Here is a 16218-nt window from a genome sequence, read left to right on the forward strand (position 1 = left end):
TATCAATTATCAGCAAAGTGATTGAAAGTGTCATTGACAGTGCTATCAAGCTGCAGCAATAACCTGCTCACCGTACGTAGTGTGGGACACTCAGCTCCTGATGTCATTTGGCATTGGTTCAAACAAGGACAAAAGAGCTTAATTCCAGGGTGAGGGGAGAGCAAATGCCCTTGACATCAAGGCAGCATTTAGCATCAATGAGCACTTGTAACATTGAAGTCAATGGGAATCGAGGAAAGTTCTTTGCTGGTTGGACCTGGCAAGTCTGGGGACATTGTTGCAAGAGTTCCTCAGGGTAGTGTCCCAGGCCTAACCACCTTCAGCTGCTTCATCAATGACCTTCCCGCCATGGTCAGAAGTGGAGATGTTTGCTGATAATTGCACAATGTCAGCACCATTTGCGATTCCTCTGATACTGAGGCAGTACTTGTCCACATGCAGCAAAACCTGGACAATATCCAGGCTTGGGCTGAAAGTAGTAATGTTTGCACCATACAAGTACCAGGAATGATCAGCCGTGGTCAGGGGAGATGTTGAAGACGTACCGTGGGGCGGCACGGTAGCGCAGTGGTTAGCACTGCTGCTTCACAGCTCCAGGGTCCCGGGTTCGATTCCCGGCTCGGGTCACTGTCTGTGTGGAGTTTGCACATTCTCTTCGTGTCTGCGTGGGTTTCCTCTGGGTGCTCCGGTTTCCTCCCACAGTCCAAAGATGTGCGGGTTAGGTTGATTGGTCAGGTTAAAAATTGTCCCTGAGATGCGTAGTTAGAGGGATTAGCGGGTAAATATGTGGGGGATTGTGGTCGGTGCAGACTCGATGGGCCGAATGGCCTCCTTCTGCACTGTAGGGTTTCTATGATTCTATGACCATCTCCAACAAGAGGGAATTTAACCATCTCCTCTTGGCATTCAATGCATTCCCGTTGGTGAACCCCCCTCTCAGCATCCTTGTGGGCACCATTGTTGTTGGAGCCAGCAGCTTTCGCCATTCAGTATGTTCTGCCTTTCTGAATTCAATAGACTGAAGAAACAGACCCAGACCACAGAGTAATTACCCCAAACAGGGGGTCTTAGCCCGGATTGGGGAGATTTGCCCCTCGGGGTGAGGGTCCTTCCCCCACCCCGGGGCTGCGGCCCCTTTAAATTTCCCGCCGGCCGCGCGGCTGCGATTGGAAATGGCGGCCCGGCCTGAGGAGGAGACCCAGGTACCGGGGAGACTGAGAGAGAGAGACCGGGGCCTGGGGACCGAGAACCGAGAGAGAGGCCGGGGCCTGGGGACCGAGAGAGAGAGAGACCGGGGCCCGAGAACCGAGAGAGAGAGACCGGGGCCTGGGGACCGAGAGAGAGAGAGACCGGGGCCCGAGAACCGAGAGAGAGAGACCGGGGCCTGGGGACCGAGAACCGAGAGAGAGACCGGGGCCTGGGGACCGAGAGAGAGACCGGGGCCTGGGGACCGAGAACCGAGAGAGAGAGACCGGGGCCTGGGGACCGAGAACCGAGAGAGAGAGACCGGGGCCTGGGGACCGAGAACCGAGAGAGAGACCGGGGCCTGGGGACCGAGAACCGAGAGAGAGAGACCGGGGCCTGGGGACCGAGAGAGAGACCGGGGCCTGGGGACCGAGAACCGAGAGAGAGACCGGGGCCTGGGGACCGAGAACCGAGAGAGAGAGACCGGGGCCTGGGGACCGAGAGAGAGGCCGGGCCGTGGGGACCGAGAGAGAGGCCGGGCCGTGGGGTGGGGTTGAAGCCTGGGGCCCGGGAAGGAGACTCCCTCTCGGGACTCTGTCCCCACAGCGCGGCTCAAGCGGCAGAGAGTCCCCGGGGAGGCGGCGGAGCGCGGGCACCGCCTCCCCCTTCCCCACCATTAACCCTTCCCTCCCCCAGGGTCTTGCTCTCCTCCACTGTCTGTATTGGCCCTCCAGTGTCACTGCTCCCTGCCCCAGGATATTTATTTATTGATGAGTTTGTTTGTTTATTTGTGTGTAGAGGTTGTCCCTCAGCGGGAAGGTGGCACTTGTCACCGGTGCCAGTTCGGGAATCGGAGCAGGCACAGCCATCCTGTTTGCGAAGCTGGGTGCCAAGCTGGCCCTGAATGGCAGGAATGAGGAGAACCTCACCAAGGTGGGCAAGGCCTGTGAGGAGGCTGGGCAGTGCCAGGTGAGTGCCAACCCTGACTGAGTGCTGAGATTCCCGATTACATGGTGTGGAGGGAGGGAGGAAGGAGGATTGGGGTGAGGCTAGCTGGGGTGGTTGGTGCCAACTTCCCGCTGGTTTTCATCGGAACCCTAAAATATTTTGCCTTCCCTCTGATCCGTGTCACAATGGTTCCCCCCTATCCCTTTCCCCCAGCCCAGTCCCTAACTGCTACAAATCCCAGGCATTGGGGTGGTGTTGGTTGCTGAGGGGAGAATGTTCTTCCATTTCCAGATGTGATGGTGTTTTAGGTATGCACTGAATGTTTCACTTTGTTCTTCATCAGCCACTACTGCTCCTTGGTGACCTGACTGATGAGGCAACTGTGAAGAAGGTAGTTGAGGACACAGTGAATCATTATGGGCAATTAGATGTGCTGGTGAACAGTGCAGGGATACTGCACATGGGAACTATTGAAACCACAACTATGGAACATTATGATCAACTTATGAACGTTAACGTCAGGTACAGCCTCACGCTCCCCCCCCCCCCCCCCCCCGGGCGCTGATTTCTCTGTAGGACTTGTGATTAACAGCTCCCCTCTCTCTTTCCACAGACTCCATATAGATATATCTAACCCTGTGCTGTACCTGCCCTGGGAGTGTTTGATGGGGACAGTGTAGAGGGAGCTTTACTCTGTATCTAACCCTGTGCTGTACCTATCCTGGGAGTGTTTGATGGGGACAGTGCAGAGGGAGTTTTACTCTGTATCTAACCCCATGCTGTGCCTGTCCTGGGGGTGTTTGATGGGGACAGTGAATGAAATGAATTCAACATTAAAAATTTGAACTTCTCTGAAATATGCTACTAATTCTCCCACTGTCCATCTAATGAATATACACAGTTCTGATAATCCTGTCTCTTAACTCCCCCTCCATGGGCACGGTTGACGCCTTCCGTGCCGGTTGGGCACCGCAGGGGTTGGGGTGCGTTATCGACCCTAATAATCACATTTTAATTTGATATTTTCAAGTTTTCTTTGTACTTTGATTTTTGTTCGGGCTGTTCCCCCTCCTTTTGGGGAGCTGCCCCTTTTACTTTGTCCTGACTTAATTTGAGTTTGTTTATTTGGTTTGACCTTAAAAGAGGCCAACTAACATATCTAATGAAATGTAATAGCTAACTTGGTGTTACTGTGACTTAACCCTGAGTGAATGGGGTTTAACTTCAGGTCACTGTCATAGTATAAATTTAACCCAAAATCCCTTCCTTGTCATGAGCTGGGGAGGAGGGAAAGTGGAAAGCACTTGCGGGTAGTCATTTCTTATTGATCTTGTGTGTTTGTACCCTCCTGCCTAACAGGTCTGTCTACCATCTCACTCACCTGGCTGTGCCCCACCTTATCCAGACCAAGAGCTCCATTGTCAATGTGTCCAGTGTCTCTGGGCAAAGATCGGTGAGTGTGCAGAAGCTGAACTTCTAGTGTGCAATTTCCCGCCCAGTCGCCGTAGGGACGGGGTCAGGAAACGTGGTGAGCCATTCAAATGTCAATTGATATCTATATCCTGCTGTATTGATATAGATTGATATAGATCTTGATATAATTGATATAGATGTGCGTGCGCGAGTGTGCGTGCGCACGTGCCTATGTGTGCGTGTGCCCGCGCGCACAGGTGCGCAACCCTGTAATCCCAGGGTTGTTGATGGGGAGGGGTGGTGGTGGGATTCGGTGATGGTGATATCATTGAACGTCAAGGAGCGATGGTTAGATATATTCTCTCTTATTGGAGTTGGCCATTTCTTGGCACTTGCATGGCATGGATATTACTTGCCATTTGTCAGCCCAAGTCTGGATATTGTCCAGATCTTGTTGCATTTCACACGACTGCTTCAGTATCTGAGGAGTCACGAATGATGCTGAACATTGTGCAGCCATCAGTGAACATCCCCACTTCTGACCTTATGGTAGAAGGAAGGTCATTGATGAAGCAGTTGAAGGTGGTTGGGCCGAGGACTTCTGAGGGACTTCTGCAGAGATGTCCTTGAACTGAAATAATTGATCTCCAATCATCACAACCTTGTTCTTTTCTGCTAGGTATGACTCCAATCAGTGGAGGGCTTTCCCCCTGATTCCCATTGACTCTAGTTTTACTCTCCATCAGGGAAGAGTTCAATGACTCACCTGTCCAGGTACAAGAGAGGAGAGGGTTCAGTGACCCACCTGTCCAGGTACAAGAGGGGAAAGAGCTCAGTAACTCACCTGTCCAGGTAATCATAGAAATCATAGAAATCATAGAAACCCTACAGTGCAGAAGGAGGCCATTCGGCCCATCGAGTCTGCACCGACCACAATCCCACCCAGGCCCTACCCCCACATATTTACCCGCTAATCCCTCTAACCTACGCATCTCAGGGGCAATTTTAACCTGGCCAATCAACCTAACCCGCACATCTTTGGACTGTGGGAGGAAACCGGAGCACCCGGAGGAAACCCACGCAAACACGAGGAGAATGTGCAAACTCCACACAGACAGTGACCCGAGCCGGGAATTGAACCCGGGACCCTGGAGCTGTGAAGCAGCAGTGCTAACCACTGTGCTACCGTGCCGGTACAAGAGAGGAGAGGGTTCAGTGACCCACCTGTCCAGGTACAAGAGGGGAAAGAGCTCAGTAACTCACCTGTCCAGGTACAAGATGGGGGAGAGAGGACCTGGTGATTCATCTATCCAGGTACAAGAGGGGGGAGGAGGGCTCAGTGACTCACCTATCCAGTTACAAGATGGGGGGGGGAGGGTTCAGTGGCTCACCTGTTCAAATACAGTAGGGGAAAGAGCTCAGTAACTTGTCTGTCCAGGTATAGTACGGGAGAGGGCTCAGTGACTCGCCTGCCCAGATACAAGAGGGGAGACAGGGCTCAGTGACTCACCTGTCCAGGTACAGGGGGGGAAAGGGCTCACCTGTCCAGGTACGGGGTGGGTGGGGGGTTCAGTGACTCGCCTGTCCAAGTACGGAAGTGGTTGGGGAGGGGTTGGAGTGAGAATCTGTGATGCTCCTGTGACTCACTGACCCATATCCAGAATTTTTAAATTATGGCTTTCCATAGTTCCCTGGGATTACTACCTACTGCATGTCGAAGGCAGCACTGGACCATTTCACACGATGTTTGGCCCTGGGTAAGTGCACATTCTTTTTGACCTCCTAATTTCTTGTTAAATTACATAATTGACACCCCATGCCAGCCATGCCCCCCCCCCCCCCCCCCCCTGACCCCAGTAAGTTTCTCCAGCTCCACAACAGCCCCGGATTATTTGTGCTCCAATTCTGGCCTCTTGAGCATCTCCCATTCTGATTGGTCAGTCGCTGGTGTGAACAGCTGCCTTGGCCTGAAGCTCCATAATTCTCTCCTTAATATCTCCCTATATAGATTGGTATCAGATTTTGCTTTAGATTGTCCTGTGAAATGTGTTTTTATTAATCGGTTAAAACTGCAATATAAATACATGTTAAATTTAAAACGCAGTCTAATGCATCTCAAAATCAGTGCTTCCACCACACTGTCCCCACCAAACACTCCCAGGACAGGCACAGCACGGGGTTAGATATAGAGCAAAACTCCCTCTGCACTATCCCCATCTAACACTGTTTAGAATGAAGCTCTGTTGTGTACTGGCTTTCATCAATCCGATGTCGCACTCCTCCCAACAGTTCTTTGAGCTCTGGTTTCTGTTTAACCCCTTATCTTGAGGCCCTCCTTCCTGAGTATAGTCAGGTACTTGAATAGACTGGTCTCAGTAAGTTACAATGAGGGAAATTCATCTGATACCCTTGGTGGACAAGTTTATTTTTATTTATGTATTATTGTCACAAGTAGGCTTGCATTTATACTGCAATGAAGTTACTGTGAAAATCCCCGAGTCGCCACACCCCAGCGCCTGTTCGGGTACCCTGAGGAAGAATTTAGCACGGCCAATGCACTTGACCAACACGTCTTTCAGACTCTGGGAGGAAACCGGAGCACCCGGAGGAAACCCGCACAGACACGGGAAGAATGTTCAAACTCCTCACAGACAGTGACCCAAGCTGGGAATCGAACCTGGGTCTGTGGTGCTGTGAGGCAGCAGTGCTAACCCACTATGCCACCCAAAAGCTTGATGAGTTGCCCAAAATGTACCATATTCACAAAATTGGATGCTACCAGCTGCTTTTGGATGTGGAATCTATCACCCTTTATTACTTCATTTGGGGGATTTTGTCACACTGGACAAAGTCCAAAGAACCTTGTCTAACATTCTACTGAGCCTTGAAGGAGTAACGAATCACATGGACAACATCTTAGTCCACGGTGAATCTGCCAAAGAAAGTTTACCTGAGGATTATCTGCCAAAGAAAGTTTACCTGAGGATTAAATTGGTTTTAAACTGATCTTGGCCACCTTCTTGTGAACAATGCATTTAACCTATAGCATCCACAGCCACTGTAGACCAGTGGCTGCACAACAGTATGTCAACCTCATTAATGAGGCTGATTCATACTCGATAATTGGAGCACAGAAGCTGCAAGAAATCCATCACATGGAGATTCAGGATGAGGAATACATTCACATTCATCAATACTGCTGTAAGGTTGCCAACAGCAGCGTCCCGGTGTTACTGTGAGGAAAGTCGACTTTGAGCAAAGGAGCACTTTGTGGTGGGTGATTTGCTGGTGTACAATGAGAGGCTAGTGATTCCAGTCTCACTCCAGCTAGGGATTTTAGAAAGAATACACCATGGGTAACACCAAGAGCAGAGTGTGCTCTTAGTCCTCGGTGTGGTGGCTGGGAACACAAAGAGCCATCTAAGAAATGATCTCTCAGTGCCAGGTCTGTGCACAACAACAGGAACCCGACTCGACCCCCAGCCAGATTATGGGAATGTCTGGGGATGGTTCTGTTTATATATTTGATGGAAAATCCTTCCTTATTGTCATTGATTACCTCTCCATGTAGATTGAGCACAAATATGAGGTGATTCATTTTGGTAGGACTAATTTAAATGCGGATTACAGGGTCAAAGGTAGGGTTCTGAAGACTGTGGAGGAACAGAGAGATCTTGGGGTCCATATCCACAGATCTCTAAAGGTTGCCACTCAAGTGGATAGAGCTGTGAAGAAGGCCTATAGTGTGTGAGCTTTTATTAACAGGGGGTTTGAGTTTAAGAGCCGTGGGGTTATGCTGCAACTGTACAGGACCTTGGTGAGACCACATTTGGAATATTGTGTGCAGTTCTGGTCACCTCACTATAAGAAGGATGTGGAAGCGCTGGAAAGAGTGCAGAGGAGATTTACCAGGATGCTGCCTGGTTTGGAGGGTAGGTCTTATGAGGAAAGGTTGAGGGAGCTGGGGCTGTTCTCTCTGGAGCAGAGGAGGCTGAGGGGAGACTTAATAGAGGTTTATAAAATGATGAAGGGGATAGATAGAGTGAACGTTCAAAGACTATTTCCTCGGATGGATGGAGCTATTACGAGGGGGCATAACTATAGGGTTCATGGTGGGAGATATAGGAAGGACATCAGAGGTAGGTTCTTTATGCAGAGAGTGGTTGGGGTGTGGAATGGACTGCCTGCAGTGATAGTGGAGTCAGACACTTTAGGAACATTTAAATAGTTATTGGATAGGCACATGGAGCACACCAGGATGATAGGGAGTGGGATAGCTTGATCTCGGTTTCAGATAAAGCTCGGCACAACATTGTGGGCCGAAGGGCCTGTTCTGTGCTGTACTGTTCTATGTTCAATGTCTATAAACTATGACAATCAAGTCAGTCATTCATTCAGATCTGAAAGGAAACCTTTGCAACACACGCATTCTGGATCAGGTTGTCTCCCATAATGGTCCCATTTCTGCCTATGACTGCACTAACTATGGGTTTGTGAAACTCCTGAGTTCCCCAAGACATCCACAATCCAATGGTGAAGCTGAAAGGGACATCCGGATGGCCGGGAAGCGTCTGGGGCTCTGCCCGAGGAGGACAAGGATTTTTGACTGAACTTGTAAATTACAGGTCTGCTTTACTGCAGTGTGGTATGGCAGCGTCAGAACTGTGGATGGGTGGAAACCCCTGAGCACAGCTTCCCATCTACCCAAAAAACTACTTCCAAGATGAGCAGAGTTCAAGACCAGTCCTATCAAACCACAAGCTTACAACTATAACCAGAGACACGATTACCAAGAACCCACCAAGAGTGATGGAAGGAGAAATGTATGGGCACAGGACCAAGAGAAAGAAGGAGTAATAGTCTTGAGAGATAATTGTATTCAGTAAATGCTTCAGAAGGTCCGAGATGTAGAAACCAGAAGAATCTTATTTCTATTCACCAGAAACAACCATCAGTTTACATTTGCAAGAACCAGACATTGACTCCGAAAGAAGCTGATGTTCCAACACTCAATGAAGGAGATCAAAGAGAGACACGACTGAGCTAACACCACCAGGGAGGCAGTGGTGTGGCGATGTTGTTGCTGGACTATAATCCAGAGGCACAAGGCAAGACCTGGGGACCCGGGTTCAAATCCCACCATGGCAGATGCTGATAATTGAACTGTCAAATCTGGGATTAAGTGATGATGGCCATGAAAGCATTGTTAATCATCATTAAAAACCCATCTGGTTCACTAATGTCCTTTTAGGGAAGGAAATCTGCCACCCTTACCTGGTCTGGCCTACATGTGACTCTGGTTGACTCTCAAATGCCCTCTGCAATGCAGGGTAATAGGGAAGGGCAATAAATGCTGGCCCCGCCAGCGACGCTCACATCCTATAAATGGATGTTTTTAAAGTTACGACTGAATGTGATGTTAGATTGAAAGAAAGATGTATTAGAGTTTGTAAGGGTTAACGTGTGGGATTGTGTAAATATCACCTGTAAAAATGATGATGCAATATAACAGCTGACTGGGAGAGGAGGAGGAACAACCAGGGCTTCAGCAGTGTCATAGAATCATTGAATCCTTACAGTCTCTCTCAAAGAGGCCATTCAGCCCATCGGGTCTGCACTGACTCCCTGACAGCCCCAGCCTCACAACCCGATGCATTTACCCCGACAATTCCCCCAACCCACACATCTTTGAACACTATGGGGCAATTCATCATAGCCAATGCAGCTAACCTGCACGTCTTTGTAGAGTGGGAGGATAACTATACATAGTTCAGTTGTATAAATTAAACCAGTTCTTGTTTGAACTCGCCAACAACTCAGTAATAAGTGCTGGTCTAGCCAGTCACACCCACAGTGTTTTTACATTCCAAAGCTTGGATAAGAGAAGGGTTAGTGTAACATGCTGCTTCTCTCTCTCTCTCTCTCTCTCTAGATCTGGCCCCCAAGAAGGTTCGAGTGAATGCTGTGAGGTGAGTCATGGTGCTGGCAGTTTGCTTCTCAGTTTCATTCTGATCTGGATGAACATATCTTCAATATTGAGTCAACATTTTTCTCGTGTTTGAGCTCGCTCTTTCTCCTCTGGTCCTCTGAAGGTGTGGCCATGCCAGGGTGCAGGCTTCCCGAATGCCCAGGCACTGCACTACCTTGCCCATCTGCCCCTTCTCGTGTACAATTCTCAACAGTGAGCACAGAGGGCATTACCTGAGCCTGCTCCTCTTCCTCTGACCACCGCATACACGCACACACACTCTCCAAACTGGAACCACCAGCTAATCTGTTCATTCTCCCTAGGATATGGGAACTGGTTTCCCATTACTCCTACCCAGGCCCAATGACTCGACACAGTGAGATTTCAGCAAGACATCTCCTGGTTGAACTTCAATGTGTGTGCGCGCTCGAGTGTGTGTGTACGTGCTGTCTCCTGTGGAATTATCTCAAACTCTCCTCTTTCTTTCTAGTCCGGGAGTAATTGTGACAGACATCCACAAGCGAGCTGGCCTGAGTGAGGAGGATTATGCTAAGGTGAGTTATTAACAGGTGTCACGAGAGTGTCAGAGCTCCGATGGTCACTCAGTAGTTGCTCATTGTCATGCATGGCTGTAGTGTTGTAAACGATTGCTGCCCTGGGAAGACAGTCGGGTGCCACTGTTTCGGTTGGGGGGAGGGGGGGCAGCTGGGTGTCACATTTTGGATCCTTTTTGACTTGACTTCAGGCATGAGTAAGAAAGGAACAGTTACAGGAGAAATAGGAGGCAGCTGTTCAATCCTCCAGCCTGCTCTGCCACTTAATAAAGATCATGGCTAAAAACTGTACTTTCGCCTCCATTTTCCCCCTCCTGACTCCTCTTAACTTTGACACACACTCCCCCCAAGATCGATAATTTGTCTAACTCTGCCTTAAATACATTCAGTCACCCAGCCTCCACTGCGCTCTGGGGAAGAAAATTCCAAACCATAACAACGATCATCAGAGGGAGGGAATTTCTCATCTCCGTCTTAAATTGGAGACCCTTTTCAAACACTCCCAGGACAGGTACAGCACGGGGTTAGATACAGAGTAAAGCTCCCTCTACACTGTCCCCATCAAACACTCCCAGGACAGGTACAGCACGGGGTTAGATACAGAGTAAAGCTCCCTCTACACTGTCCCCATCAAACACTCCCAGGACAGGTGCACGGGGTTAGATACAGAGTAAAGCTCCCTCTACACTGTCCCCATCAAACACTCCCAGGACAGGTACAACATAGGCAAGGTATAAGATACAAGTCCCTCTTGGCACATCCAGCTTTGTTAACCTTACTCTCTCCTCCCATTCAGGCCTCATCTTTGTTCCCTCAAGTCCAACAGATTCAACTTGAATATTTTTTGCAGGAAACTGGTGTAGCCAATGATCTGCTAAAACAGTTCACTAATCCAGGATCACCCTGGAATGTGGAAATAATATCCTGTTCAGTTCCAGTTCTCGACCGCAAACCTCCATCCGCACCCAAGTACTGAGTTGGTTTAGCCCAGTTGGCTGGACGGCTGGTTAGTGATGCAGAGCAACACTAACACTAACTGCCGCAGGGATCGGTACTCGGGCCGCAACTGTTTACCATTTATATAGATGATCTGGAGGAGGGGACGGAGTGTAGGGTAACGAAGTTTGCAGACGACACAAAGATAAGTGGAAAAGTGAATCGTGTGGAGGACGGAGAAGATCTGCAGAGAGATTTGGACAGGATGAGTGAGTGGGCGAGGATATGGCAAATGGAGTATAACGTTGATAAATGCGAGGTTATACACTTTGGAGGAAATAATAACAAATGGGATTACTATCTCAATGGAAACAAATTAAAACATGCTACCGTGCAAAGGGACCTGGGGGTCCTTGTGCATGAGACGCAAAAGCCCAGTCTGCAGGTACAACAGGTGATCAAGAAGGCAAATGGGATGTTGGCCTATATTGCGAGGGGGATAGAATATAAAAGCAGGGATGTCTTGATGCACCTGTACAGGGCATTGGTGAGGCCGCAGCTGGAATACTGTGTGCAGTATTGGTCCCCTTATATGAGGAAGGATATATTGGCATTGGAGGGAGTGCAGAGAAGGTTCACCAGGTTGATACCGGAGATGAGGGGTTTGGATTATGAGGAGAGGCTGAGGAGATTGGGTTTGTACTCGTTGGAGTTTAGAAGGATGAGGGGGGATCTTATGGAGACTTATAAGATAATGCGGGGGCTGGATAGGGTGGAGGCGGAGAGATTCTTTCCACTTAGTAAGGAAGTTAAAACTAGAGGACACAGCCTCAAAATAAAGGGGGGTCGGTTTAAGACAGAGTTGAGGAGGAACTTCTTCTCCCAGAGGGTGGTGAATCTCTGGAATTCTCTGCCCACTGAGGTGGTGGAGGCTACCTCGCTGAATATGTTTAAAGCGCGGATGGATGGATTCCTGAGCAGTAAGGGAATTAAGGGTTATGGGGATCAGGCGGGTAAGTGGTACTGATCCACGTCAGATCAGCCATGATCTTATTGAATGGCGGGGCAGGCTCGAGGGGCTAGATGGCCTACTCCTGCTCCTATTTCTTATGTTCTTATGTTCTAATTCCTGCACCGGTTGAGGTTATTCATGAAGCCCTACCTTCTCAACCTTGCCCCTCGCCTGAGATGTGGTGATCCTCAGGTTAAAGCACCACCAGTCAGCTCTCCCCCCGCAAAGAGGAGATCAGCCTATGGTCTTCTGGGAATATAGTGGCTTTACCTTTACCCTAGACGTTGCGCGCACTGCAGCCAATGTACTGTAGATGCTGGGCGACCGCCAACCAGTGCACTTTAGGCGTTGTATGCATTGCAGCCAGTGAGTTCTGGAGGTGGAAGGAGCTGGAAATATATGTCCAGTTATGGGGTGCAGTAATTCTTGAAGAAGAATTATTACATAGGGCTACTCTGTTCCAGATTTGTCGAGCTGCTTGAACATCTGGCTGCATCCTCCAGATGTGATGAGTATTCCATCACAGTCCTGATTTGAGGTGATCAAAAGTGTTTTTGGGATTTGGAAGGGTCAGTAGGTAAGCCAATCACTGAAGTATCCAACCCCACTCCTGCTGTTATGGCTATGATGCTGATATTGACTGGTTCAGCTCAGCTCAGGTCACTGTTGGATGGTAGGGGGCATGGTGAATACCATTGAAGGTCAGTGAGAGGTGGAGGCTTTCTCTTGTCCGAGGTGACCATTGTGTAACAGATATCCTGTAACAGGCCTTTGACAAGGTCCCTCATGGGAGGTTAGTTAGGAAGGTTCAGTCGCTATTTATACATGGGGAGGTAGTAAATTGGATTAGACACTGGCTCAATGGAAGAAGCCAGAGAGTGGTTGTGGAGGATTGCTTCTCTGAGTGGAGGCCTGTGACTAGTGGTGTGCCACAGGGATCGGTGTTGGGTCCATTGTTGTTTGTCATCTATATCAATGATCTGGATGATAATGTGGTAAATTGGATCAGCAAGTTTGCTGATGATACAAAGATTGGAGGTGTAGTGGACAGTGAGGAAGGTTTTCAAAGCTTGCAGAGGGATTTGGACCAACTAGAAAAATGGGCTGAAAAATGGCAAATGGAATTTAACGCAGACAAGTGTGAGATATTGCACTTTGGAAGGACAAACCAAAGTAGAACGTATAGGGTAAATGGCAGGACTCTGAAGAGTGCAGTTGAACAGAGGGATCTGGGAATACAGGTACAGAATTCCCTAAAAGTGACGTCACAGGTGGATAGGGTCGTAAAGAGTGCCTTTGGCACATTGGCCTTTATAAATCGGAATATCGAGTATAAAAGTTGGAGTGTTATGGTAAGGTTATATAAGGCATTGGAGAGGCCGAATTTGGAGTATTGTGTACAGTTTTGGTCACCTAGTTACAGGAAGGATGTAAATAAGGTTGAAAGAGTGCAGAGAAGGTTCACAAGGATGTTGCCGGGACTTGAGAAGCTGAGTTACAGAGAGAGATTGAATAGGTTGGGACTTTATTCCCTGTAGCGTAGAAGATTGAGGGGAGATTTGATAGAGGTGTATAAGATTTTGATGGGTATAGATAGTGAATGCAAGCAGGCTTTTTCCGCTGAGGCTAGGGGAGAAAAAAAACCAGAGGGCATGGGTTAAGGGTGAAAGGAGAAAAGTTTAAAGGGAATATTAGGGGGGGCTTCTTCACGCAGTGAGTGGTGGGAGTGTGGAATGAGCTGCCGGATAAAGTGGTAACATTTAAGAGAAACTTGGACGGGTTCATGGATAAGAGGGGTGTGGAGGGATATGGTCCAAGTGCAGGTCAGTGGGACTAGGCAAAAAATGGTTTGGCACAGACAAGAAGGGCCAAAAGGCCTGTTTCTGAGCTGTAATTTTCTATGGTTCTATATCAATCCAAATGTATATGTTGTCCAGACCTTGCTGCATTTGGACATGGATTGACTGTTTCAGTATCTGAGAAGTTAAGAATAGTGCTGAACATTGTGTAGTCATCAGTGAATATCCCCAATTCTGTCCTTATGATTGAGGGTAGGTGATTGATGAAGCAGCTGAAGATGGTTGAGTCTACCCTGAGGAGCTCCTGTTTGGGGCTGAGATGATTGACCTTCATAGCCAGATAGTTGGAGTGGGGGTGGGGGGAAGAGGAGAAGGAATGGAGCAGAGGGTGTTGCAGTGGGGGATGAATTGTTGATTCAAGGGGTGGATCTGGGTGTGTTCCAGCTCTAACCACAGCTCTTCTTTCCTTCCAGTTCCTGGATAATTGCAAGAGGACCCATGCGTTAGGGCGTGCCGGAGAGGTGAATGAAGTGGCCCAAGCCATTGCCTTCCTGGCCTCTGACGCAGCCTCTTTCATCACAGGTGTTACACTGCCAGTGGATGGTGGGCGCCATGCCATGTGTCCACGGTGAGTGAATAAACTCCTGCGTATGGCAGGCTGGCAGCCTAGAGAAGGAGATTGTGAATCTGTTCACGTTGTAGTTGTGAGTATTTAGGCAGATGCAGCAACTTGAAATCACTGATGAGGAAATGGTTTTCCAGATATTTGTCTACGTGAAGTTTTTGACACGTTTCTAGAGAAACGGCAAGTAAAGATCAAAGTGTATACCGAGGCCAGAAACATTTCCGCTCAATGTCTCCTTTTATTTGGATCAAACTCAATAAAGTCCATACACTCCTATCCTGAAGCTGTTTGTTTTATTTCCATTGTGTGGAATTTGGTATGCATTGTGATTGATTTCCTTCTTTCTCAGAGCCTCTTCTGCAGTGGACAGATCTTATTCTGCTTCCCATCAATTCTTCTCCATGGGTTTGGGCTCCAGCTCCATCATTGTGTTTTGGGTGATTTTGTTTTGTGTTGTAGTTGCTATTGCAGTTTGGGCCATCCTCGGCCCTCTTGCCAACTGTCTCTAGACCTGACAAGTTCAGAGCCCTCCTCATTGGCCTCCCACACTCTACCCACCACAAACCTGATCCAAAACTCTTCTGACCGTATCCCTGATCACCCCTGTGCTCCCAGACCTCCATTGGCTCCTGGTTAAGCAAAGCCTTGATTTAGAATTCTCATCCTTGTTTTCAAATCCCTTGCTCCTCCCTATCTCTGTAATCTCCTTCATCTCTATAAACCCCCCTAAAATCTCTGTGGTTCCTCCAATACTGGTTTCTAGAATCATGGAGGTTTACAGCATGGAAACAGGCTGTTTACGATTTACATAGATGAATTGGAGTTGGGGGCCAAATGGAGTGTGTCAAAATTTGCAGATGACACGAAGATGGGTGACAGAGCAAAGTGTGCAGAGGATGCTGAAAGTCTGCAAAAGGATATAGATAGTCTGAGTGGGGGTGGGTCTGGCAGATGGAGTACAATGTTGGTAAATGTGAGGTCATCCATTTTGGTAGGAATAACAGCAAAATGGACTATTATTTAAATGGTAAACAAATTGCAGCATGCTGTTGTGCAGAGGGACCTGGGTGTTCTTGTGCAAGGATCACAAGGAGTTGGTTTGCAGGTGCAGCAGGAAATTAAGAAGGCAAATGGAATTTTGTTCTTCATTGCTAGAGGGATGGAGTTTAAAAACAGTGAGGTTATGTTGCAACTGTATAAGGTGCTGGTGAGGCCACACCTGGAGTACTGCGTACAGTTTTGGTCTCCTTACTTGAGAAAGGATATAATGGCACTGGAGGGGGTGCAGAGGAGATTCACTAGGTTGATTCTGGAGTTGAGAGGGTTGGCTTATGAGGAGAGACTGAGTAGACTGGGGCTATACTCATTGGAATTCAGAAGAATGAGGGAAGATCTTATAGAAACATATAAGATTATGAAGGGAATAGATAAGATAGAAGCAGGGAAGTTCTTTCCACTGGCAGGTGAAACTAGAACTAGGGGGCATGGCCTCAAAATAAGGGGAAGCAGATTTAGGATGGAGTTGAGGAGGAACTTCTTCACCCAAAGGGTTGTGAATCTGTGGAATCCCCTGCCTATGAAGCAGTTGAGACTACCTCATTGAATGTTTTTAAGGCAAGGATAGATACATTTTTGAACAGTAAAGGAATTAAGGGTTATGGTGAGCGGGCGGATAAGTGGAGCTGAATTCATGAAAAGATCAGCCATGATCTTATTGAATGGCAGAGCAGGCTCAAGGGGCAGATGGCCTACTCCTGCTTCTAGCGATGTTCTTAGGC

General features: G+C 48.4%; 1 protein-coding gene across 2 annotated transcripts; it reads left to right on the plus strand.

The window, feature by feature from the left end:
* The first annotated feature begins 807 nt into the window (after positions 1 to 807).
* LOC144502593 (3-oxoacyl-[acyl-carrier-protein] reductase FabG) lies at positions 808 to 14714 on the plus strand. Of its 2 annotated transcripts, none has more exons than XM_078226711.1 (8): positions 808 to 989; positions 1984 to 2154; positions 2477 to 2655; positions 3493 to 3586; positions 5234 to 5303; positions 9479 to 9515; positions 10005 to 10068; positions 14289 to 14714. In XM_078226711.1, the coding sequence occupies exons 1-8, from the start codon at positions 861 to 863 to the stop codon at positions 14445 to 14447; spliced, it is 903 nt and encodes a 300-aa protein (XP_078082837.1). In that variant the 5' UTR covers positions 808 to 860; the 3' UTR covers positions 14448 to 14714. The 2 variants fall into 2 exon arrangements, with proteins under 2 accessions (XP_078082837.1, XP_078082838.1); XM_078226712.1 differs by lacking the exon at positions 808 to 989 and adding an exon at positions 1035 to 1202.
* The last annotated feature ends 1504 nt before the right edge of the window (positions 14715 to 16218 follow it).

The sequence above is a fragment of the Mustelus asterias genome, chromosome 13, assembly GCF_964213995.1.
Source record: "Mustelus asterias chromosome 13, sMusAst1.hap1.1, whole genome shotgun sequence".
Lineage (NCBI taxonomy): Eukaryota > Metazoa > Chordata > Chondrichthyes > Carcharhiniformes > Triakidae > Mustelus > Mustelus asterias.

Bases quoted from the DNA above. Each gene is read 5' to 3' on its own strand.
- LOC144502593 (XM_078226711.1), top strand. From the start codon at position 861: ATGACCATCTCCAACAAGAGGGAATTTAACCATCTCCTCTTGGCATTC. The intron at 3,587-5,233 runs GTGAGTGTGCAG...GGCTTTCCATAG, and splicing joins GTGTCTCTGGGCAAAGATCG to TTCCCTGGGATTACTACCTA. The intron at 9,516-10,004 runs GTGAGTCATGGT...CTTTCTTTCTAG, and splicing joins GTTCGAGTGAATGCTGTGAG to TCCGGGAGTAATTGTGACAG.